The sequence below is a fragment of the Atractosteus spatula genome, chromosome 12 (assembly GCF_055471065.1).
Source record: "Atractosteus spatula isolate fAtrSpa1 chromosome 12, fAtrSpa1.hap1, whole genome shotgun sequence".
In the NCBI taxonomy this organism is placed as follows: domain Eukaryota; kingdom Metazoa; phylum Chordata; class Actinopteri; order Semionotiformes; family Lepisosteidae; genus Atractosteus; species Atractosteus spatula.
Window position 1 is genome coordinate 46868414 of NC_142717.1, and position 23841 is coordinate 46892254.

General features: G+C 39.7%; 1 protein-coding gene across 1 annotated transcript in view; it reads right to left on the reverse strand.

Moving 5' to 3' along the window:
* The window catches only part of LOC148823236 (3-hydroxyisobutyrate dehydrogenase, mitochondrial-like), a 43951-nt gene that overhangs the window by 10726 nt on the left and 9384 nt on the right, over window positions 1-23841 (reverse strand). The window contains exons 5-6 of the mRNA XM_088928812.1: window positions 4396-4529; window positions 3976-4052 (exon numbers count right to left, since the gene is read on the reverse strand). Of these exons, the coding sequence (XP_088784938.1) occupies window positions 3976-4052; window positions 4396-4529 (211 nt within the window). The remainder of the gene's footprint in view (window positions 1-3975; window positions 4053-4395; window positions 4530-23841) is intronic.

Consider the following 23841-nt stretch of genomic DNA (forward strand, 5'->3'; position numbering starts at 1 on the left):
AATAAATCAGTAGGTGCCTTCCACACTCTATAATGTAGCAGAGCTCTGAAATGGAGAAGATTAGGAACTCAAGCAGAGAAAAAAAGCAGGGTGCAGATTAGACTTTAGCCTTTTTAAATTCCTCATAATGCTTACAAGAGCAAAGATGTAAAGCACTGTACGACAATATACAGCAGCACGGTGTGCCGTATGGGAAGCTCTCTCCAAATGACCTGTTAAGGGGCCTTGGAATTATTACATATGAAGGTCAAGCAAATGTTATTTTAAACGACCTGTGTGAACTATAATGACGGTTGTCTTCTGTTGAGTCTGAGTGCATAATTACGGTATGAAATGCTGCATTGCTAAAACCTGAAAGCTAATGTGGTTAGAGATCCAGGAAACCAAGGAAGCCAATTAAAAGCTTGTATTCTAGTTCATAAATAGCTCCTGTTCTCAAAACAATGAAAATGCTCAATAGCCAATAGTGATCTCAAAGACCTTAAATCTTTACTGTGCTGATGAAGAAGACAGCTATTACTGCTTAAGGTTTTCAGGAGCAAGTAAAGAAAATCCTCTGAAGTGACGTAATAACATAGGAATGGTTACAAATGAGAGGAGGCCATTCAGGATTCTTGCGTTTTTAAGTAGTTAGAAGTTGACTGATCCCAGATCTCGTCCAGGTGCTTCTTGAAAGAATATCAGGATATCAGCTTCTGCAACAAGGCTGGGTTGCTTGTTGCAGACCCACCACCCTTTGCACAAAGAAGTGCCTCCAGTTCTCAGTTTTAAAAGCACTTCCACATAGTTTCTACTGGTGCTCTCTGGTTCACATTTCAGTGTTTACTCTGCACTCAGCTCTGTATCACTTCAACTAATATGACCAAAAACAACTTCAATAAACATGTTATTTAAACCAAATGTTTGATGACAATTTAGACGCTTGCAAATCTGTGTTACACTGAAAACCCATGGCCTGCACTGGGCGATTGACCACGGTCCACACTTACATCATGTGTAACTCCACAAGAAGCATTTAATTAAACACTAAAGACAAAAAGAAGCAATTTAGGCTCAGATTTTTTTCAATAAACTATGCTTCTGGAAAACAATTAAAATCTCATGTCAGAGTCTGACTGACAGAAACAATCCCATCTGGTCCATAAAATTGCTGTGGCAGGTAAAAGTCAAAAATACCCCTGACAGCCGGCAACACACTTTCTGGGAAGACAGCCAGCACTCAGAAGACAGGGGCTCACAGGCAGGTCTGCACAGAAGAAAGAGAAGAGATAAAAGAGAAAACCTGAAGACGTATCTGCTGGCCACAGCAATGAATTTGCCAAACTTGCACAGCCTTTCCTTGCTGAAAACCTTTGAGATGTGGCTCTAACTTGTGTAAATTCTGATCCCCAAGCAATTAATAATTCCTAGATCATGCATGCTAGAAAAGAGAACAGGAGCTTTAGACTGTTTTAATTTAGTCTTAATGAGACTAAATGAGCAACAAAGGTGGTCTAATTCATATAACTACAAGACCAAGTCTAGCCCTTGTGGGCTTTAGTCCTGCAAGTGATTAGGGATGTCTGGCAATTCATTAAGATCTGAGGAAATCTGTTAATGTTATGTGTTAAGAAAATAATTTAAGAATACACTTAGATTCTAAAATCTGAAATATGTGCCTGACAACACATGACACAGACTTGATTTTAAAAACACCTCTAAATGTGTTGTGCTCGGTCAATAATTTATAAGAAAATCACATTCTTGTGATGCAATGGCATCCTTGGCCAATGTGTGGAATATGAAATGATTTTAGTGAGTGATGTTTCTGTTTCACCTCGTACAGATTATTGCATGAGCTTGCATACACACCTCACTGACACCATCCATGGTGTTGAAAATATGTTGGTATGTTGGTATGCACACCTGAAGAAGGCTCCACGGCCGAAACGTTGTGTTCTCTTTCTTCTTTTTTTCAGCATGGAATAAACCTATTACTTGTTCCTGTTGGTATGTTATATGGGCAATCTTAGACTAGCATTATAGAAATCTGAATTGGTTTCAAGAATTTCACAGGCTGGACTGAGGTCAACAGTGCCCTGCCGCCACATGAGTTTTACAAGAGTTGCGAGTCTTGTGAACGACGGATTCTGCTTCAGATTTCTCAAAACCTAACCCCCATACATCTCAAACCATCCATAGGAAAAACAGTTCAGCTTCTGTCTTGTCATTAACTTTCCAAGTGGTTTAATATAACTAAACATTACAGCTAGAGCCTGCATGTTGTGAGAGTGAACTGGCTGAACCCAACAGCAGTGGGGAAAACACTTTTTTCAAAAACAAGAATGCATCAGTTTATACACAAGATCTATTGCTAAAGGGTTTCTCATTCACTAGTGAGAAAAAGTGCAAAATTGGGCCCCAATTGGAAGATGATAAAAGTGGCTGTTAGGCGGTTACAGAGCAACCTCTGGGAAGACCATACAAACCAAGAGTCTAGAAACCTGTGACAAAAGATGTAACAAGCAACTGTACTGTTAAGAATGGAAATTTCACCTGTTAAGCAACATTTCCCCCAAAAAACCTGGAAGTGGTAAAGAACTAAATAAATTCAACATGAAGGAACTACCAACAGCAAAGAACAGATGAATTAAGCCAGGCCAAGCAATCCATAAAAGTATTCTTTCTGGAGTGAAGATACACAAGCAGATAGGAGACTAGACAGCTGTGAAGTCAAAAATGGGAAGCAAGCCTTTTTTATTATGCTGTTAATGTCCTCAAGATCCATTTTCAAAATGTAACAGGATGAAAGAAACTTCTGCATTAACTGCAATATTTTACAGTAAAGCCTTTCAGTAGAAGGAAAAAAGGTGAATATATTTTCAGCTGCAAATGATTTGATTAGCTTCAGTCCAAAACTCAGAAAGAACTCTCTCTCGATAAATGTATCTGAGAATAGGTTCCGCAATTCCAGACCAAATATCAAATTGCTTATAATTTACTTTCTCCACAGAGATACTTTATTGGTGGGAGGTTTGACCTATGTAACTAAGAGACCTCTGATTTGCCTCCTTGAACATAATCTATACATTTACAATGTTAATGGCTTAGATAATACCAAGGTTTTGATTTGGTTCAATTCTGCGCTCAATTTAAAAATGTAAATGATATCGATAAACTAGTTGGGAAAGCTGCCAAGCAAATTCCTCTTCTATCTCAATTACAGCCTGACAGCTTAAGAGGTCAGTGTGGCCTCAACATCTGAGACACGCTAAAGCAACACAACAGCCATTTCCTTCATGGTAGTTAAACACAAGTGACCCTCTGCTGTAGTGTTTCCAGTACCGACCTATCACAGGCGTAAGGTCAGTGTAAACCCCCTGTTTTCTTTAATAGGCCATGAGTCTTATCCGAAGAGCAAAGGAAACAAGGGCAGGCATTTGTTCCACATTTCTTACTTATTAATGAAAATAGGTTTCTATCAGCAATGGTAAAAAACTGCACTGTACACTATATGACAGTCAACTGGTTCACTAGGATAGTTTTTCTTACAGAGGGGGTCTGATGGGTCTGAGGTAGCAAGGATTGGATTTGACAGTCCAATCTGTGAGAGATGAAATAACATCTGAGAAGCACAGGTTTGTAATAGTATAACTGAATAGTGTCCTGGGACATTTGAAATCTGGAGCTTTCTGTGTGATCGAAACACAGAAGGGGAAAAAACAAAAAGGTAAATCAAGTCAAAGAAAACAAATACTTTCCAAAGTCTTAACAAGGTTAATCCCAAAAGATTAATTGTCTTTGCTAAAAATTGTATAACTCAAAAAAATATTTGACTTCCTTATGACTTCTTTTTTATATTCAGTTTAGAAAAAATATCATTTTACAGTCACATTTTTCCCCAAACAAACAAATCATTGTGGATTTTGTTAATGCACAATAATAAATACATAAAATAGTCATCCCGCTTGAAAAAGTAAGATTTAAAGATCCCACCTGATTCCAAGGTTCATGGTCTCAGCTGTCCCGATCATACCAATAGCCAGCAACATATTGTTACAGATCTTGGCTGCCTGAAATGATAAAGAGGAGCTGTGTGCTCTCCCTGGTACCACGCCAGCAGTTCATGAAGTCTCATGCTACAATCCCTGGCTGCTTGGCTAACAGGTAAGTGCTCGCCACATTAAAACAGTACATATTTCTACACGGACTCTGTGTGCATTGCTACGCATTTCAAACCCCACTATATCAGAAAACGTTCCTGAAGCCCAAAAAGGCCTTTCTAGAAACAAGCCATGCAGAGTGTTAGAGAGAGGAAGATGGAAACCGGATTGTTTTTTTAAATAAAAAAATAATTTCTTGATCAGAAGCACGTTCAAGGCTCTAAGCTGCAGCCCTGTAGGCTGTGGCACCTACCTGCCCAGTGCCCACTGCGCCACAGTAAACCACATTGGCGCCCATGCAGGTCAACAGCTCTTTCGCTGCATTGAACTCCTCTTCGGCTCCACCGACCATGAAAGTGAGTTTTCCCGAACTCGCAGCTCCAACACCTACAAAACAAAGCCGAGCTCTACTGTCAGTACTGCACATATCCACAACCTCATGGGAATCTAGGCTCTTTTCACTTCCCACAGAAGATCACCTCTCGCAGTTTCTCTTATTCCTTATTTAATTTGACATGAATAATGCACGTTTTTTAGATTGTCCACATGTCAGAAGCACCAGTATCCCTCAGTGAGCTCTTACCACTTCTGAAGCACCTTTGTGTTAGGGGCATATAAATACAGTAGGATGGAAAATTAAAATCGCACACAGACAACTTAGCTTTTCGATTCACATTTTATGATTAGTATTCAACCTATTATGCTTTACATACTGCAAATAAACTGAAGGTAAACACAGGAGAACTGCAACTTTCTGTTCGCTTAATGATGCTTTATTATCGTAGACAAAACTATATTGAAGCCATTTTTGTTTCATCACTCAAATCTTAAATCTGCCGATCAGATTAATCCTGTTATACGACCTCTTTAAATTAAGTAGACAAATCTGAGTTAAAGCTTACAAACAGAATCTACAACTATCCATCATAGGTCAATAGCTTTGTGTCTAGATTAGAGGCTGCTAAATAGCTTCAGAGAGTCATCTATTAGAACAGAATTAATGCTGACAGTGGTTCTCAGCTGGTTAATCTTCTGACAGCTGCACTTTCTCACTTGTTCAAACACTTATGTTTCAAGTAGAAATAAATTGGCTTAGCAAAACAGGATTTAAAAAAAATTGCCGATTAATCTCTTTAAAGCGTGGCCTGATAAAAACTAATTTACTCTGGTTTTGTTTCAGGTGTTATTTTACATTCTGATGCTTTTGATACAGTTTCCCCAACAGCACTGGCCTGTGCTAATGGAGGAAAAAAAGCCAACAGAAAAAAAAAGCTTATTGGTGCTCCTCTGCAGGCCTGAGTGTGTCACGGCCTGTTCAGCTGTACACAAGCATGGGCTACTGTGCCCTTTTCATGTCGCATATAGTGCTGTAGTCAATGGTGATCTCTCAGTCCCTCCACTACCCCTCTTGTTCATAAGAGGTTATCTGACACAAATTTATAACGAGCAACAGGGTAACAGGCTAGAATCTGTCTTTTCAAAGCACGGTCTGCGTTACATTTAGCAGAATCTAAAAGGCTTGGGGCAAAGTCCTTTAAAATGAGCCTTATTCCTGTGAATTATTTAAGAAACAGAAAATGCATCTGTAGTAACGAATAGTTCATCTTAGACACATTTCAGTAATCTGACTTACTGGAAGACCTTTGGTTGCTCGGCAGGCAGAAGAGGCAGTTCCTACTGAGAAGAAGCCTCCTGCACACAAGCACACATTTCCTGCAGCACACAAGGGCTCCGTAAGAGTAGGTCAGTGCTCTGTCCCGCTCGCTCATCCTCACTGCCAGAAAGAATCTTCTCTTTCTGCTCAACCATAGGAAAACTAACTTTGCAAACCCAAAAGGTAACAGGATATTAAAAATGATCTCCTATTAGACATTGTGTCTTTACACACAGACTATCTACTTAGGGCTGAAGGGGAAAAGAAAATGTGGCACTATAAGGCCTCTTCTGGAACAACTGATTGTTTCCTGGTATCTGCTTTAGTGCAGAGCTGCTATTCGTCTTGATATTTACTGGTGACCTGAAATAATAATCTTGACTGAACATGCTGAACTTGTCTCCCATACCACACAGCCTCCAAAACTGTGGGTACAGCAGGCTTTTTCTTGGACACGTTGATGCTTTTTGCTTCACTGACTGCAACATATTCCATCTGTTTATGTTGTTGCAAGGAACAGATCTTCTGCATTTTTATCATCAATGGCGCTGTTTCTTCAAACAACGGTCAGAAGAGTCTGCAGTGAATTCTGTCAGACACATATTCAGTTTCAATACAATGAAGGTCAATGAAGTGATGAAAATATCTACATCAGAGAAGGCTTCCCTTGCTACTTATGTGAACTTGCTTTTCACAGTATCACCTACAACATAAGAGGGTATCTAGTGGAATAAAATCTGAATCTGTGCCACAAAAAAAACAACACAATACATCCCTTCAAAATAATTTATTTTTCTTTCCAATGTAAATCAACACCTCCTTAATACAGCACGGATTAATTCTGCGGCAGTCACATCCTGGAGGAAAAATGATCAAAGGCTGGTGAGGAGTATACACAAAAAATCATTTTTTCCCCCCTTTCATACAACAAAAAGAAACGTGTCCCTCTGTGATACTCGGTAAATCAGTTAATTTGCTTTAGAAGACGTTAAATGTTTTAACCACTCTGGCATGGAGAAGGAGAGAGAGAAGAGGGCCGGTGGGAGCGGGGTGCAGGGAGAGCGTGTTTAAAATGCAATTGTTCTAATCATTTTCTACAGATGCAGCCTCACAAGGGGCGGCTGTCACAGGCACCATTTACAACTGGTGATGGTGTCTCTATTGTTTACCGGTGACACTCGCTAAAAAGGCGACAGCTGGGACTGAAAGCTGCTACCAAAACGAACAATATAATCCTGAGAAAGTAATCAACAAACTTAAGGGTGTTAATTAACTTTACACTTTATCATGTTCAATTAGGTGTCTTTTCGGGAAGAGATTGCCGTGCACAATCAGTTTAGGAGCGTGCCATGTTTTATTTGTAAGCGAGCACTGTTGCCACTCCGCGGCCGGTGTCAGATGGTCTCTGGGGTCCTGGTGACACAGATATATGGCTGGGAACATGCCTTGTTAGGCTTCGGCTGGTTTAAAATAAACTGGGGCGGAACCTGTTTTTTTAATCTCATTTGATATGGCCAGCCTTTAATGCATCATTGAATTAGCTCCCTGAAAAATTCTCTTTCATTATACTTCAGTGTCCAAAATTCATGAGCTACAAATATTAATGAACTGGACAATTCCTGATGTGTAAAAAGCCAGCAGGATTTTTGTTCTTTGCTAACAAGCCTGTCTTCTCTTCTTCTTAAGGCTATTCTCTTCTCATTTTGTACAGCTTATCTTCTAAAGCTTGAATCCTGCTTAAACATAATATCAATTGGTCCCAAAAGAATTCTTCTCAGCATTAAAATCCTACAAGCCAATTCACAAAACCCTGCTGAGTGCCTGTTTTAAGTCAAATCACGTTTGATATTTTCAGAACATTTTTTGCAAAATATAAAAAAAAACAAATCCAAGTTGTATACCACCAATACATTACATACAGTTAACTTCAAATGCCACTTGAAACCTGAAATTAAAACCACACTTTCCTACAGATGCCAGAGTTTAATTTAAAATAAAGACAAAAATAACTATATTCATATACACCATGAGCATTTTGTAAATTTTCTTTAATCTTAAAAAGTAATGATTAGTGATTTTCATGCACTGGCAAACATATTTCAATATTACACCTCTCCTTCATAGATTAAATTAAAAAGCGAAACTTCTAACTTTCTATGGACAATTAACTCATCACTCTGACTCGCTGCACTGGATACAAATACTGAATCCTACAACTAGATACTAATTTCTGCAATGAAAATCCTGCCAATAACTGCAGTTGCAAGGAGCATAAAACTTCTTTGTAATGAAGAAGTTGTTAATTCTGAAGGGCTAATAATGTGCTGTGTTAAATATTAAAGGCAGGAATTAAAGGCTGCATTTAAAACAGCTGAAACCACAATAACCAGCCATAGGAGAAACATTAGTTTTCAGCCAGAGATCTGCAGGGAGCGCAGAGGCGGTCGATAGATCTTTAAATTGGTTGCAGTAGCTGCTCCACGGTGCTGGGCTGGCAGCTGCTGTATTTGTGGCCCCGGTTCATTATTTACCCATAATGACCATCAAGCACCAGTCAAAGTCGGATCACAACAACTGTCAGCAGCTCTTTTAATTAGCCTCGTTTGAATTCAGATAAATATCACAATGGCTCAGCTTCTGCTGAGAGTGCAGTGCGGAGCTGTGAGGCGGATGGCAGCGCGCACACTGCCTGGCAATATGTTTACCAATATTGCACAGCAGTCCTTCCACAGGGCACGCGGATAATAAAAACGCCATCCAGACTGTTCTGTACCTTCCACTATGCTGCCTGAAACAAATACTTTTTGTTAATCGAAAGGAACATTTTAATATTCTTTGCCTTACATAAATGACGGCTTTGCTTTGGTCTATAAATTTCTCTAAAAACACGTAGGAGATTAATCCGCTTTAAAGATAAACTGCAGTACTCTTGTATGAATTTTGTCTTCCATTTAAGTGTAAAAACATGTGCAGGTTTTCAAGTCAGTAACCAAAATGGTTCACTGCCGAAAGCAGAAAAAGCTTAGTTTGTTTGACAAGGACTAGAAACAAGTCTCTAGCTCTTTCAACACACTTTTTGCACACATCTAGGTAACAGTACACAACATAAAACACGACAATAAGTATTAAGAGTGAACTCTGGACTCTGTCCAAATGTTAAATGGATGCAATTAATTAAATAAGGTGTTAAGAATCAACATTTGATTACAAACACAAGAAGCAAAATAATAAAAAACAAACTAACCTTCCTGACCAAATCAGAAGGCTAAGGGGGGAAAGAAAAAAAGTTTAATCACCCATAATCAGTAATTATGATTTTGTAAAGGAGCTTTCAATAACGAACTGCTCTAATGATGGAGGACCCACATCTACAGAAATATAATAGCACATTAGCATAAATGAGTATGCAAAGAATATAAAAAATGCTGCGACGGCTCTGCTGTCATTGACTGATTAAGCAGGAATTCATAATTAGGCAGAGCTGCAGTGCAATTCATTGGTCTTGCTGACAGTTCTGGTTCATTAGGAGCCCATTACAGAACAGTGACCTCTAGTGGTCCTCGGCTCTCTGTTCAGCAGGCCTGAGCAGGCAAGCGGCTTCACAGCCGCACAGACATGGGGACAGACCCAGGCCCAGTCCCTTCACTGGAGGGCTGGGAGAACCGCTGCTTCACAGGGATGAGTACGAGCCCGAAGGCCATTTTAAAAACAAGGAAGAGACTCTAACGCCCCTGCGGTACAATACGGCTACTGAGCTGTACGATACCATGGTATCGAAGGCAGATGGTGAAAGGCTCATTCCTATTGTCCTGTTGCATGACAAAACAATCAGCCTCTGACAGAAGATAATGGCATGTGTAATAAACAGGGGGAGGGTGGAAGATAAAGTATCTGAAGCATGAGCAAAAAAGCTAAATGTGTCTATTTGAATTCATATCAAAGGGCTGGTGTGCACAAAGCTGTAGTGTTTGCCTCAGGAGTGTAGCTGCACTACAGCTGCAGCAGCCTGAAGTACAGCCTCACAGAAAGCCCACACCAGGGCAGCAGTGCAGAAGAACACAGTGCAAAACAAAGGCCACACAGAGCCATAAAGGCAAGGATCACTATTAAATTTAACACAGAAAGAAAAATACTGCGATTCAGAGCTCCAGAAACAGTGTGAATAATTTTGGGCAGATAGGAGACTGCAGCACTTGATGACTTGCCTTTACAAACAACAGTTACATAACGTGAAGGAAATGACTGACACAAACCACTTTCCATGTCACCTTCATACAGAAGTGACAAACAAGTCAGGTTGTTCCTGCTGTCAGTTGCAGAGTTCTGGAGAGCAACACTCTGCTTTCTGTCACAACGGGCAGCAGCGGTCTGGCTGTCTGCAAACCCAACGATTCCAATCACCTGAGGACCAGAGTCCATCAGGGACAGAAAAGTGCGACTATCACTATTTGATTGCTCAACTGATTGTTGTGTGTAAGTATTACCTCCAACGCCAAATCCCTGCTGGCAGCTGCCTGGCTGAAGGAGGGCAACCAAAAGAGAACTAGGACACTTTTTCTGAAGCAAGGGATCAAATCCCACAATGCAGACGTGTTGCTCTATTGCAATGTCGCGATTCCTGTCTTTGTTATGTTGCATGTTCCTTAGTTTGCACAGTTAGTGCCAGAGGCCAAACGTTTCCATCTGTGCGTCTGAGAAGTGAAGAATTAGTCAGTGTCTGCTGAAACACTGATGCAACAGGCTAGGGTAGGAGTGGCTATAGTGGCTGGTCAAAAAGAACCATTCGGACCAGAACTAAATACACTAACAGCACAAATGAAATGCTCTGTGTAACATTGCTGCTTTCCTGTTACCCTCAAAGCGGCTTCACGTTTCCGTGGAATATTAATGACTTCTTAACATTTCAAACAGTACATCTGCCATTTGACAACTTTCTGTTTGCGCCCCCAGGCCTCTTGAAAATTTATACTGGGCAACAAAATCTGCTGTATGAAAAAAAGCCCACTGACAGAGCAGATTTCTACCCCTCTACACCAGCAGAAGCATCTCATGTCTTGGGCAAACTAGACTGTAACAAAGGATTTCTCATTTGCACTTTTAAAGGAATTTTTCTGAAGGAATAAAGCCACACATTTCAAACCACAAGTTATCAATCTTTTCTTATTTCATGGTGAGGAATTAGACAGAATTTGGGAGAAAGTGTATCTAACTTTTCTCACATAAGTGTCAAATTAATATTTCAACAGAGTTTACTGCTCAGCCAGCTTGGGGCCAAAGTACACGTTTCAATTTTGGAATCAAACCATTTGCAGGATTTGAAATTCAACTGTGTTTCAAACCTTAGTGTGACACGCATTCTGTTTGCAAAGGACACCTTAACCCCTGAATGCTGGTAACTGTTGAGACTGAGAGCTGCTGTGGAAGGTGGCAGATCTTGTTTGGCCGTCTTTTATGCTTTCAAGCTCCAACTGAGTCAGCGGACACAAACCTTATAATCCTTCCTTCTTTATTCCAACATTCCCATCTTGTTAATTACTGTGCCGTCCTCTGACAGATTCTTATTGTTACGATGTGCCGAGCGATACACACAGGACCAACCAAATTCAAACTCTTCACTCTGGGACCATTATCTCTTATTGTTACATCAATATTTTATAAAGCTTATTCATTGCCTTTTAAACTTTTTCCTCTCCCGGCCTCAGAATTAATTGCCATTACAGAGGTATCTTATCTTGTCTCAATCTCGCGCGGCCTCTCGTTTGAGATCGCTGCTGTATCCTCTGCAACTCTTTGACACAACACAGGACACAGTCTAAAATCTCAGCCTGAACACTTTCATCTCCACTCATCACAATCACAGCAGCTATATAATGCATTTGTATGCCTGTCAATCACACATGTGTCTACTATTTGTCTGGCGGTGACGAGAGGCGTCTCTTCCTTCAGTGCCCGCCAGCTCCAGGCTGGAAAGGAGCTCAAGCTGCTCTTCTATCAACAGCCTGTTTCTTTCTCTCAACACACCACACGCACAACAGCAGCACTTCAACACAGGGACATAAGACAGGCTACAAACAAGACAGGCCACTCAGCCCATCCTGGAAGCATGGGAATATTTCAGTTTCACACAGAAGTACCCCCAACTCAAGTCTGAGTTGAAAAGAAAAAAATCAGACTAAAAGTACAAGGCTCACACTCTTCAGTCCTGATCATTTACTCTAGAAACGTACGAGATAGAGAATCTAGGAGGTGTCTGTAAGCAAGTTGCAGAATTGGCTCCTCACTGCTCTTTGGAACCTGTTGTGACTGCTTGGTCCATCTCCTGGCATACTGGGCAAAAAAAGCTGAACAGATTGCAAACGAAACAGAACCACACATGTGAGGATTTAAAGATTTACTGTTGCAAAGCGTACTCCTTTGATTCCTAAAGACTTGTAAAATCCAATAAAGGCTGTAATTCACCCACTGCCCATGAACTCCTGCTTCGTGAGCACCGATCATTTTCACCGTCTTTTCACCTGTTGAATGCACTGCATTTGGACAAATTACATCTAACCCCACACATATGGAGGCACTTAAGCATAAAGAAGTGGAAATGTAGTCAGAACTGGTGGGTGCAAATGTATTATATTTTACTGTAAAAAAATATAGTAGTATATATAGCTTAATATATTGTACATTCAATGCTATACTGTCAATAAGAATATTTTGTAGTACTATCAACTACATGCTATAATGAAGCAGAACTAACACATTTCTCAGGAGAGAGAAGTCTGACAGAAAGCACAGAAGAGGGTAACATTTACAGCTTAATGAAGCTCCATGAAGTGTGGTTTAAAGTAGCACTGTAATTAAGTGAAAAAAAAGATTTTCTCACATGAAAAAAACCTAAGCAAGTCTAATAAAAGTTCTATGGGTTAAAAAACAAGTTTGAAAAATCAAAAGCAAAAAAGGCACTTTTCAAGGACTCGTTTGCCAAAATTATAAATGCATCTCTTAATTTTAAACACAGCCTCTTTATCTTTGCAGCCAAGTTAATAAGTATACTTTCAAAACAGGGCACTTTGAGTGGAGTGAGCCCTGCCTAGACCGTGCACGCAATGGCAACAATACGCAGCTCCAGGAGCCACACAGACCACAAATTAAGAAAGGAGGGAATATAAATATCTTTCCTGCACCATACAAGACTGCCACTAGCCTGACCTCAGACTGGCAGAGACCAGTAATAAAAACAACAGTTGACAATTAAATTAGGATTCATTAAAGACAGGCAACTCTGGTTTTGAGTTTTCTGGGAATCTCTCGTTATTCTTCTGCATCTCCTCGGTGAAATTAAACCATTAAAGTAAGTGACAGCGCCTTTCCTTTTCCTTTCCAGCCTCGCTGTCCAGCCATCTTGTGCAACAACATAAGTCCACACACCTTCTTCCGACAGCTCTGGTGCATTCACTGGCTGAATTCACATCGAAGAGAACAGGCTTACACCACAACAGCCATCCGTTACAAACCAGATGACTTCAGACAGTCAGGAATTGTTTGTTCTTTATGCTCCATGTGCCCACCTTGTTAGAAGGTTGGAATTTTCATGTTTATTAGTGGGAAGGGAAGGACTCTATTTTTTTAATCTCAAACAGCACAATGGGAATACAGTTAAAACAAGGCAGTGTCATACAAGACAGTTCCTGAAGTCAGTCAGTTGGACTGCAGTTAAGCACTATAGTCAGTGTCCTCATGGTGGCATTTAAACTGCAGATGATCTCTCTGTAGCAGCTTGAGGACCATAAGTTGTAGTAATACACTGCATTAGAAGAGATCAGAGCCAATGCTGTGATGAGAAGCAGCCAGCTTCACTCCAGTTGTGGTATTTTGCAGTTAACAAGAGATGGACCCTATAGAGTTCAAAACACAGTCATGCACAGATGTTTTAGATGGTGATTATGGACAAGGAATATTCAGCTGTAGAAAACCATGAACTGTGAAGAACACTGTGTCTTCAAAGGAAATGCTAACACAACTGTTGTCTCTGGTGTGTAGTGAAGGCACCAGCCGGAAGTAGAATTCCAATAGATCCAGGTTGCTTGCGACTATCCTACTGACTTGCTCTAGTCTTGATGCTTAATTTGGAGTAGGACATTCAGCCAATCGCCTCCCCAAGATGAAAGAGGAACTGCCAGTTGCTCATCAGAGTGCTTACAGGTCTGAGAGATCATGTTGTACGATTCTTCAAAAGCATCGCTAACAGGCCTTTCCTTTGCACAGAACTCTTCATCTGCCTTGGGAACACGCCTTCATGCTGATGGTGAACTTATGAACCTGGAAAGTATCTGGCAGGTTTTATCCACATATGGATGATCTGCTTGACCAGCCTGGAAGAGGGATAATGTGGTGGCAGGTTTTAAGATTGCTGCTTGGTTTTCCAGCTTTAGGATGGCAATAAATTGGAAAGGCCAAGGTTTTGGGATCTTCCCAAAGTTAAAGATGTTGGAGGCAAGTATGATAAGCCATATCCAACCACTGGGTCTGAGGTTTGTGAGGAACTCTACACAGACCCCAATTCTCTTCCCAGACTTCCCTGCTGGAATGAGAAATCTAGAGAGTCCATGAGTGCAGTTTCTGTTTCTGGGTAATAGTTGTCTTTAAAATCCACCTGCTGTCTCTCGTTCTCCTGGGATCAGCACGTTGTGTATTTCTGTTCTTTAGCCTACGGTGGCTGAGCAAAACAGTCATAGCTGGCGTGTGAAAAGCAGTCTGCTCTGGACCGTGGCCTCAACAGTCGTTGTCGTTGTGAAGTTTGACAGAAGTTCCAACTTGGTTTCAGGACTGAGGTGACTGAAGATTCTTCACAAATTTGTAGGCAATAGTTAAGCACCCGTCCTTTGCCATCTGAGAAGAGGACACAAAGGTCTAGTAAATATTCCTGCCGCCAAAGGGAGAGGAAAAAAGTTGCCTGGTTGTCTGACATTTACAACGAGACGATATAAAAAGCCAAGACCCAGCATTCCTGTTGTCCTTTACTTGGTGTACTTCTTGAGGGACCAGTGGTTACTGATGTAGCTGCTGATACAATAGGTGATTGGTAGGGTGATGGTTCGCCATCTCTCGACAGGCAGCTTGCAGATGTTCACAGTGATCAGCTTGCCCACTCCCATTGCAATGGAGACAGGTGAACTGTTTGCCAGCATGATGTTTGCAATTTTAATAGTCAAGCAGACAGGGGTAAATGGCTAAGAAGTGTTTCAAATAGTACCAGCAGTCTATTATATGGATTTTTGTGGACCTGTATTCTCTATAGGCTGGGCTCATGCAGGAGAGTCTCTTGGAATTAGTGACTGTCAATAGCCACTTTTACGTTCTAGAACGATAAGTTCTCATTCTCCTCTCATTAAGTCCTCAGAGCTGAGTTAATAGATGCTCTGAACAAGACTTAGTTATTTAATTCTTTGCTCTTCCACTTTTCAGACTGAGAGGCTGTTTTCTAGCAATGAGTCATGTTCTTCACAACAGGAGCTGGCAAGTGTTCATCGAACTAGAATGAGAGTTATGATTGCATCCACTTCTGAATAATAAAATAAGTTTTGGGGTGCAGCATAAGGATCCCCTGTCACCCACAGAATGTTAATGAGTTTGAGGGACAAACAGGAGACCAGAGTCAGACAAACAAGGGTTAGACAAACAGATAAAGCCTTACAGGTGAGCATGAGGACTTGCAAGGACTCCAGGACAGGAGTAATGTAATTGCTTGCGTGTTGACCTGGTCAGGATTCTGGCTGCTACACTTTGAATATACTGGAGTTCCTTCAGTGTGGATTTAGATACCCCAGAGAGTAGGGCTTTGCAGTACCTAAACACACACAACTTTCCAACATCTGATTTAGTTGATTCATGTAAATTGCTCTTATAGAAGTCCACTTTAGTCTTGTTGGATTTTACTTGGCATGTAAAAAAATACTAACACTACTTATCTATTTACTATTATTTCTCACTAAAAAGAAAGCGTAAAATATAAAGTACAGTTCTAATTGGTGCCCATAATTATAAAAAATAAATTTAATGCATCATTAAGAGATCTAAACTGTATTTCATTAATCTTAATGATTCACCACAGACGTCTGACAAGAGCAGACATTACCTTACATACCAGTACCCTTTGTGAATTTCAATTGGATTCTGTACTACCCCTCAACTGGGGGTAAAAAGATCATTGATAAGTACAGTTAAATAAAAGTGACAGTACTGTGAAAAATCTGATGTTTATTTGACAAACATTTAGTTATTATTTTTCAAATTAAGAGTCCAAGACCAGTCTGCTATGTAAACAAATTAAGCAGTGTTAACACAGTCCTGACATTCTCACTGCAGAATCCAATTTCAGTCCTGCACTATAAACCTTGGAGTAAGGAGAACATACAATACTGAACTTTAAGATTGCGGCCACAATATTCTGAAATATACTAAAACTGACACACCACAGAATAATGTCTAAAATTTTAAACAGTTTAAGAAGGCTCTTAGGAACTTCCATCCATGTAAAAATGACGTCTGAGCACTTATGCATGAAAATGTAAACAATTAAATGTTTCAAAATCCATTTTTAGGTGCCTACCATCCTAGTAATACAGCTGGTTACCTTTACAGTCCTGAATGATGCATTGTTTAAAATCCCAGCAATGGAAAGTGCTATTTAACTTTGAAGTATAATTCTAGAGGAGAAAAGAAAAAAAAAAGATCCACAAATCAATAATTACCATGTTTAAAGAAGATAATCAGAACTCTCCTGCTAGTAAGCTGTAAAGATTTGCTATTCGCTACAATGATTCACTGGCTACTGGATAACAAGTTGTGCCTCCCGCAGAAAGTGAATCACCATTTAATGCTATTATCAGCAGTTCATGACCCAAGCAGCATGAAATGTCATTGTGATCAATCCGATCGGCTCTGACCTCAGAGGAGGGACAAGGCTGCCAGTAGGAAGCCCCAAGGACTCCAACAGATTAAGGCTCAGTTCAGTTACAACATCTTTTAATCAGCCCAACAAACAAAACATTAGTAGGCAGAGCACAAAGAGATTAAAAAGCACATCTTAACACAAGAAAGACCAAAGGCGCTGCAGTACTTGGATTATAAGAGAACAGCACACACAAAATGATCAAGTCGGTACTTCTCTTAGTTTCAAAGGGTGGATAAAAATAAATGTAGGCAGTATCTAAGTACTGAACACCTTAAGATTCACTGAATTTACTAAATTCATCAACTGCACAGAAAAAATGTTTGGATGGATATAAGGAGAACAGAGGTTTATAAAAGTTATGTTTATCTGTATTTTAAAAAGGTAAAATTAATTAAGGACTGATATTAAAATGAGGACAAATCAAGATTGGAGATTTTGAAGGCTCACTGTGCAATAAGATTTTTAAATGCTGATAATACATAATACATAAGGATTAATGTTGTTTCTAAAATATAGAAAAATAGATATTACACTAACAACACTCTGTTGTTAAACATAACATGAATGTTATTTATTTGGTCAATAAGCCAAACCTGTAGTAACTGACTGGAGCCTCACCTTGACTTGTGAGTAAAGACAGAATAATCTTTGGGATTACCTCTCAAATCCTTCAGTAAGCACATCTAAAAGCCCTCTAAGGAGCTCATGTAATGACTCCTCAGACCAATTGGGGCTGTCCCTGCAGTTTGACAGACAGAAGAAGGCAGAGATGCTGCCAGTCAGGAGTCACCAGCTGGACAGCCAGACCTGTGCAGCCCCACAGACCAGCTGACACTCTGGGCGTTACTGACCATGCTGTGCATAGAGCCGCCCAGCTGCTGTGTGGTCGTGTCCATCTGGAGATCTCCAGCCAGACAAATCTCTACGCCTGTCAGCTCTCTTCCACCAGGCTTGTTATGCAAATTCAATTACTCAAGTGTGCCCTTTCACTGCTGGCTAACTGCTCCTCAAACCCATCTTTGTCCTGACAGGCAGCTCACCATTTTTACTCATCAAAGTACCTTGAACCTTCTTGTCATTTAGTTAAAAAAGTATCACCACATTTGTACTACCCTGGGACATTAATTTGGCAAATTATCTTTCAGCTGTTAATTTGCAAAGTAAAATTCATTTTATATGTATTTCCTACATATTGTACCTTGAAAGTGACATGCACAAATGCACTTTTGTACATACATGGTACAGGGAAACCCAAACAGTAATGTACTCATACAATATATACTCAAGACTAAGCTCTAATGGTTTTTATTAAATATTTTAAAAAGACATCAAAACAAGATGCGAACGATAATTTAGAGACAGTCAAAATTACAACAGCACAATGATAGTAAAGGGTATGACCTATCAGCCACTGGACAGAGCTTTGGGCTGTTCCACCTCTCTCCCAGCTGGCTGGCTGGTCATGGTCCTGTCCTGTTGACGGTGAACTGATGCCACAGCTTTTCTGTTGGTCTCAAGGTCAGAAGGAAAACCTAGACAGTGTTTTCCTGAAGTCATGCCGTTGTAATCTTGCACTGTGTGGTCTTGCATTGTTGTACTAGAAGATGAACACTTCTACATAGGCTATTAGGAGGGTAAAAACTGCTGGCTCAAGGACTTCATCCATGTATGTTTGAGCAGTAAGGTTACCCTCCTTCTGCACAGCAGTGTTCTTGTGTTAAAGGAGGCTGCTCTCCACAGCAGCTCACTCCCACAGCTCTGCTGGCTGGCCTGGGGAGCTACTGAGTGAACGCCACACCTCACCGCCCTGCGGAGACCACTGACGCCAGCGAGCCTGTCTCTCTGCTATAAACAGGGCCCCTGCACAGCCTCTGGACATGGACATTTTCTACGCTACGGTCATTCAGCCGATGCCCAGGTTACTTCTTCCTGGAACCTCTCGTGCTGTAGCTACTGCAGGCTGTAAACAGTTATTGCAGGTAACTGCCTCAGGTGGGTGTGCTGATCCCAGTTCATTTAAAACCAGAGTTCTCATGAACCGATTAGAAGACATCCACAAATCAACTAGCTACTAGCGACCAAACAAACTACATGGGCTCTTCTCATCAGCAAGCTTTATGTTTAAGTAACTTGAGGGCAGTAGGCTCAGATCCTAGCTGGGGCTCTGCTGTTCTCGCCTTCAGAAAAGCACTTACAGTATTTGTGCCCACCTGTGCACATGGGAACAAACGCTAAGTCACTTTGGATGAAAAGCATCAGCCAAATAAATTATTACTAATAACAGGACAAGGCCAATGATTAAAAGAGCTGGTTTCCTGGTTTCTCTGGACCAGTCTGCTGATCGTTGAAATGAAACATCTCAATCTCTGGGCTTCAGCTCTCACAGACTGGCCACTAACAGTCATGCTGATAGCTAAAAAAGTTAACATCATTACTCGGGACAGGATTGGCAGCTAGGCTATTTTTCCTGCTCTTGTGTTAATTAAAAATTGTATGTTTTTTAATTGCTATTTATGCAACCTCTTAATGAAAGCTTTATGGCACTTTTGAACTTCAGATATCCGACACTGAGCACCTACTGCTTTATGAAATCACATGACTAGAGTGAAATGTTTCATTGTTATAGGTTGATTTGGACTCAATTCAACAAACCTACCTGCTCACTATTTAAAAAGTAAATATTTATGTACCCAGTGTGGCACTAATGTGAAGCTCAGAATGTTGCATGTTCAATGTGCCTCAGGGTACATAAAGAAGTGTACATATAGTACACATGACGCGTGTCAAAGACATTTCCAAAAGTTGCAGATTCTGATTCCAGTAGAAGTCACTAACACTCTAACATCTTCTCTGTTTGGCAATATTTTCTTCTACACATCACTTCTCACAGCTATCTGATCTACCTGTTGGCCTGCAGTGATTCAGGCCTCTTCTACATAACGAAATACAAGTAAATTTGCTCTAGTATAACAAATGAAGTGATGCAGCCCTGGTATAAACACTTTTATGTTCTGTTTCTGTTCGTGTTCTGGTTTTGAATTCCACTAACATATGATGGTTGTTTTAAATTCAGAAACTCTGGACAGCCTAGACATCTTATGGATAAGATGTAGGGACATCTCATAGTACACAGAATAATCCTAGTGATGAGATGCATGTAGCAATTAGAAAGCAACTCATTATTCTTATTTACAGTTTTAAGTGCAACAACTCAAGTTTATGGCCAGTTCAAATAATAAAACATAAAAGGTGTAATTTCCAATAAAACAATGAAAAAACCCCATCTATTTCAAGCAAAGCAGTGCACAGATGATCCTGGTACATCTGGAATGTAGTGTAATCGTTGCTCATGACGCGGACACCAGTTTATTTTTGTTCTGTTCTTAAACAGACAAGCCAACGCCCAGGAGAATGACGTCAGCAGTGTTTTATTGTGGCACAGTTTGCATGTGGACAGTTTTAATGATGCAGACAGAGGAATTTTATGAATAATGCATAACATAAGTCATTCTCCCAGATTGCTGGTCAGTTTTAACTGGATTTCACTTATTTTCACAGAAGAATAATGCAAAAAAAGTTTAGAACACACCAGCTCTTCTCAAAAGCTAGATTAAAGCTGGCAAAAAATTAGAGCGAACCGAATTTGCCACACAGATATGTCAGAATATAATATAATTGTATTCCCCCAAAATATAGCGTGGCAATTTCACCAATAAATACGAAAAAGAAAAAAAATCACACATTTCAGATTTTTTCTACGTATAAAAACAGTCATGTGTGCAAGAACTTTTAAGTCAGAAGGACGGGAGTGAACAGGCAATGGCCAATTTACTGTATATTAGCACCGAGGATGTGATTACCTCTACAGCCATTCAGAATAAATGATGTTAATGCCATTCAGCGTGAAGCAGACAGCAGCAATGTTTGGTTCTCATATCTGAGAACATAAATTATGCAGCAGTTAGGTAACATGCTGAGCTATATTACCCACAGGACTACAATTAATCTAATTAAAGGCAACTTAATTTTACTGTAGATATGGCACATTAACCCTTACAGCATAAAGGGAATGTAGATGGTTTATTTACACTGCTTGTGAGATCTTGTTTCTCATTATGCTAAATAATCCAGTAGCCCCATTTTTATTAAAAAATAAAATCACGCAAGTTCCGAAAATACTAAAATGACAGGATTTTAGAAGAATAATCTATTCTTCCATCAGAAGACTATAAGAAGCGAGACAAAATAATTACATCTTGCTTTTCAGAAAACTGATTGATAAACCTAAGAAAGCAGCTGATAAAGTGCCAAGAAGAATATGACATACTTGGAAACAGTCCAAAGAAAACGTGTGATAAAAAATAATGAGCTGAAATGTAATTCATATACAGCTTCTGACAAATTGAAATCAGCTAAATATATATCAATTACGTCCACTCTACACTTTTAATGATTACAAAGACAACAAAGAGACTTCAGCATTTATCCTAAGGTAAATTAAACCAGATTTTTCCTTAAAAAAACGTGACTGAAATATTTACCATTTCTGATTTTTCCCCAAACATCCACTGAAAATCAAATATTAACCAAGTATAAACTGTAGCAGCTGTAATCTTGCAGGTAAAAGGTTTGTTTATAATTGTGAAGCGCTCTTAAAATAAAAAAAAAACTGTCTTTCTAAAGGTTCTTAAAATAATAAAAAACTTTCTTTCTTGTTAGGGTGTCTCACTTTCTAAAATTACATAGTGATGTATACAAATTTTTAAACTTCCGTATTTTATTCAAAACATGAACGCTCGAACTGTAGACATCCAATGGCAAGATGAATTACAGCAAATTTCAGCAAAAACCTGAAAGAAATACCTGAAATATAAAACCTGAAAAATCTGTGAACTGAATAATGAGAAGAACTTACAGTCACAGTTCTGGGTTTCTAAACTCGTTGTGCAGTTTTTTGGACATTTTTTCTGGCAGATTTGCTCAAAACTTTCAGGTGGCTTGAGAATTGCTTATGGACAGTTCTGCACAGATTCTCACCAGTTTTCAAATCAGGATTTTGATTCAATTACATTATGGATATTAACGATTTTAATTCTTAAGCCACTTCCGTGTAGCTCTGGCCTCACTTTTTGGATCGCTGTCTTGCTGAAAGGCAAGTTTTTGGTCCACCTACAGGTTTTCCTGTAAGATTTGCAAGTGCTTTGCTCCATCTATCTTCCCATCAGTCCTGACAAGCTTCCCAGTCCCTACTGAGAAGCAGAACTGTAACTCTGCTGGACTGCTGCTGCCACCACCATGCTTGACAGTGGGGATGGTGTTGTTTGACCGAAACACTATATCAGATACAGCACTCGTGATTTAGAATAAAACATTCCAATTTTGTCTTGGCTGACGTCAAAGGCTTCAGCCACGTGTTTGCAGTATCACTCCGGTGCTTTTTGGTCAGTCCCTTGCAGGAATTGAGATGTTATTTTTTTCAGTTACATAAAAGCCGCTTTTGTGCAGCGATACTATTATCCACTGGATATTTCTGCCTATCCCAGCCACTGAAACCTGTAACACTTAAAGGGTCGCCACTGGCCTCACTGTGGCCTCACCCAGTTTTCTCCTAGCCTGGTTATTTCGTTGCTTTAAGTGATAGTATGCTTATTAGTTATGCTTTAAGAGATATTGAGTTTCCACTTTCACACTAAAAATCCAAAATATTTTACTCAAACTAATGACTTTTCTTTGTAACACTTTAGAAATGACAGTACAATTGTCAGAAATACAATTTCTGTACAGTTTACAGAAAGTTCAAAGTTCACAAGGCATTTCTTAATGTCTTCTAAAATACATCACCATCTTAATGTGACAATGTTATTTTTGATAGCTATCATAATGATATTGACACCATTGAAATTGAAATCCCAACAAAACACTGAACAGTTTGAAGATTTTAACATTACACAGTTTGCTGTTAATTGTATTTTTATTTACATTGCCATGGGACTACGTCACAAAAAATAATATAATTTTATAACAATTTAACATAGCATTTCTACTCCTTCTCTAGGTTATGTTTCCTGAAACAGGATTAAAAAAGGTTATTTTACTTTTAGTGCCTTTTAAACAAGTAAAGGCAAGGAGATCCACATACACTCAGTACTCAGACATGAGAAAGTGCTTGGTCAGCAATACTCCTTCAGTATCCTAGTATGTATGTTATCCATTGCTTATGGAAACAGATACTGTAACATAACTCTCCTGTAAACTCTCCTTGCTGCATCCTTTACACAGGCACAAGTGATCTGGGTATCCATTGTGTCAAACCAGTGATTTGCATACTCAACAGACTAAATCTAAGAAATGTATTCTGAAATCAAGCAGGGCCAGATTACTTTACGATAAATTTTCAATACTCAAAGGAGATATCTTCAAGAGACATTAACACATTTTAACTTTCAAATATTGCAGCTAAGTGCAAATTAAAAAGATATATTAATTCGTTCTAGTTAACAGCAACTGAATATTCTACCAATTCTACTGATGAGCTGGAGGTGTTTTACAAACATTGTAATGGGCAATTTTGAATAATCAGATCCAGGAGAAGTTTCCTTAATCTCCTCTAGGACAGTTTAGTTGCTGTGAAACCCAGGTCAAGAAAGCATAAAGTATTAAATGTAATATGAAGACATAATGGGATCACTATCAAACCATCCCTTACTGTGCAAAAAAAACCCTTCAGTTTAAGAAAGCTTTTTGCAGTAAGTTTCTGTTTGAAGAATCGCCTGATTGAAAGGGTTTAAGAACAAACAACTCATAAATTGAAAACTACACTGCAAATGGTAACCGCCCACAACAGGGGGAATGAAGGCACTGTAAACGAACCAGATTAAAAGCAGGGCTGCCTCACCTGCTTTCTTGCTGCCATCTAGGCCAGCGGCAGACTACAAAAACAATGAAGCAGATGACAATAAAAGGTTCCTTTCATAATGCATCTTGCTTGAAAGGTGCTCTTCCTCATTAAACTGCACCCGGCCAGTTTTACAGCCTTTCCTCTCAGGTTGCAGAGCTCTAAGCGGACAGCAACCTCAGCAGGTATCGTTCCTGTCTGCCGT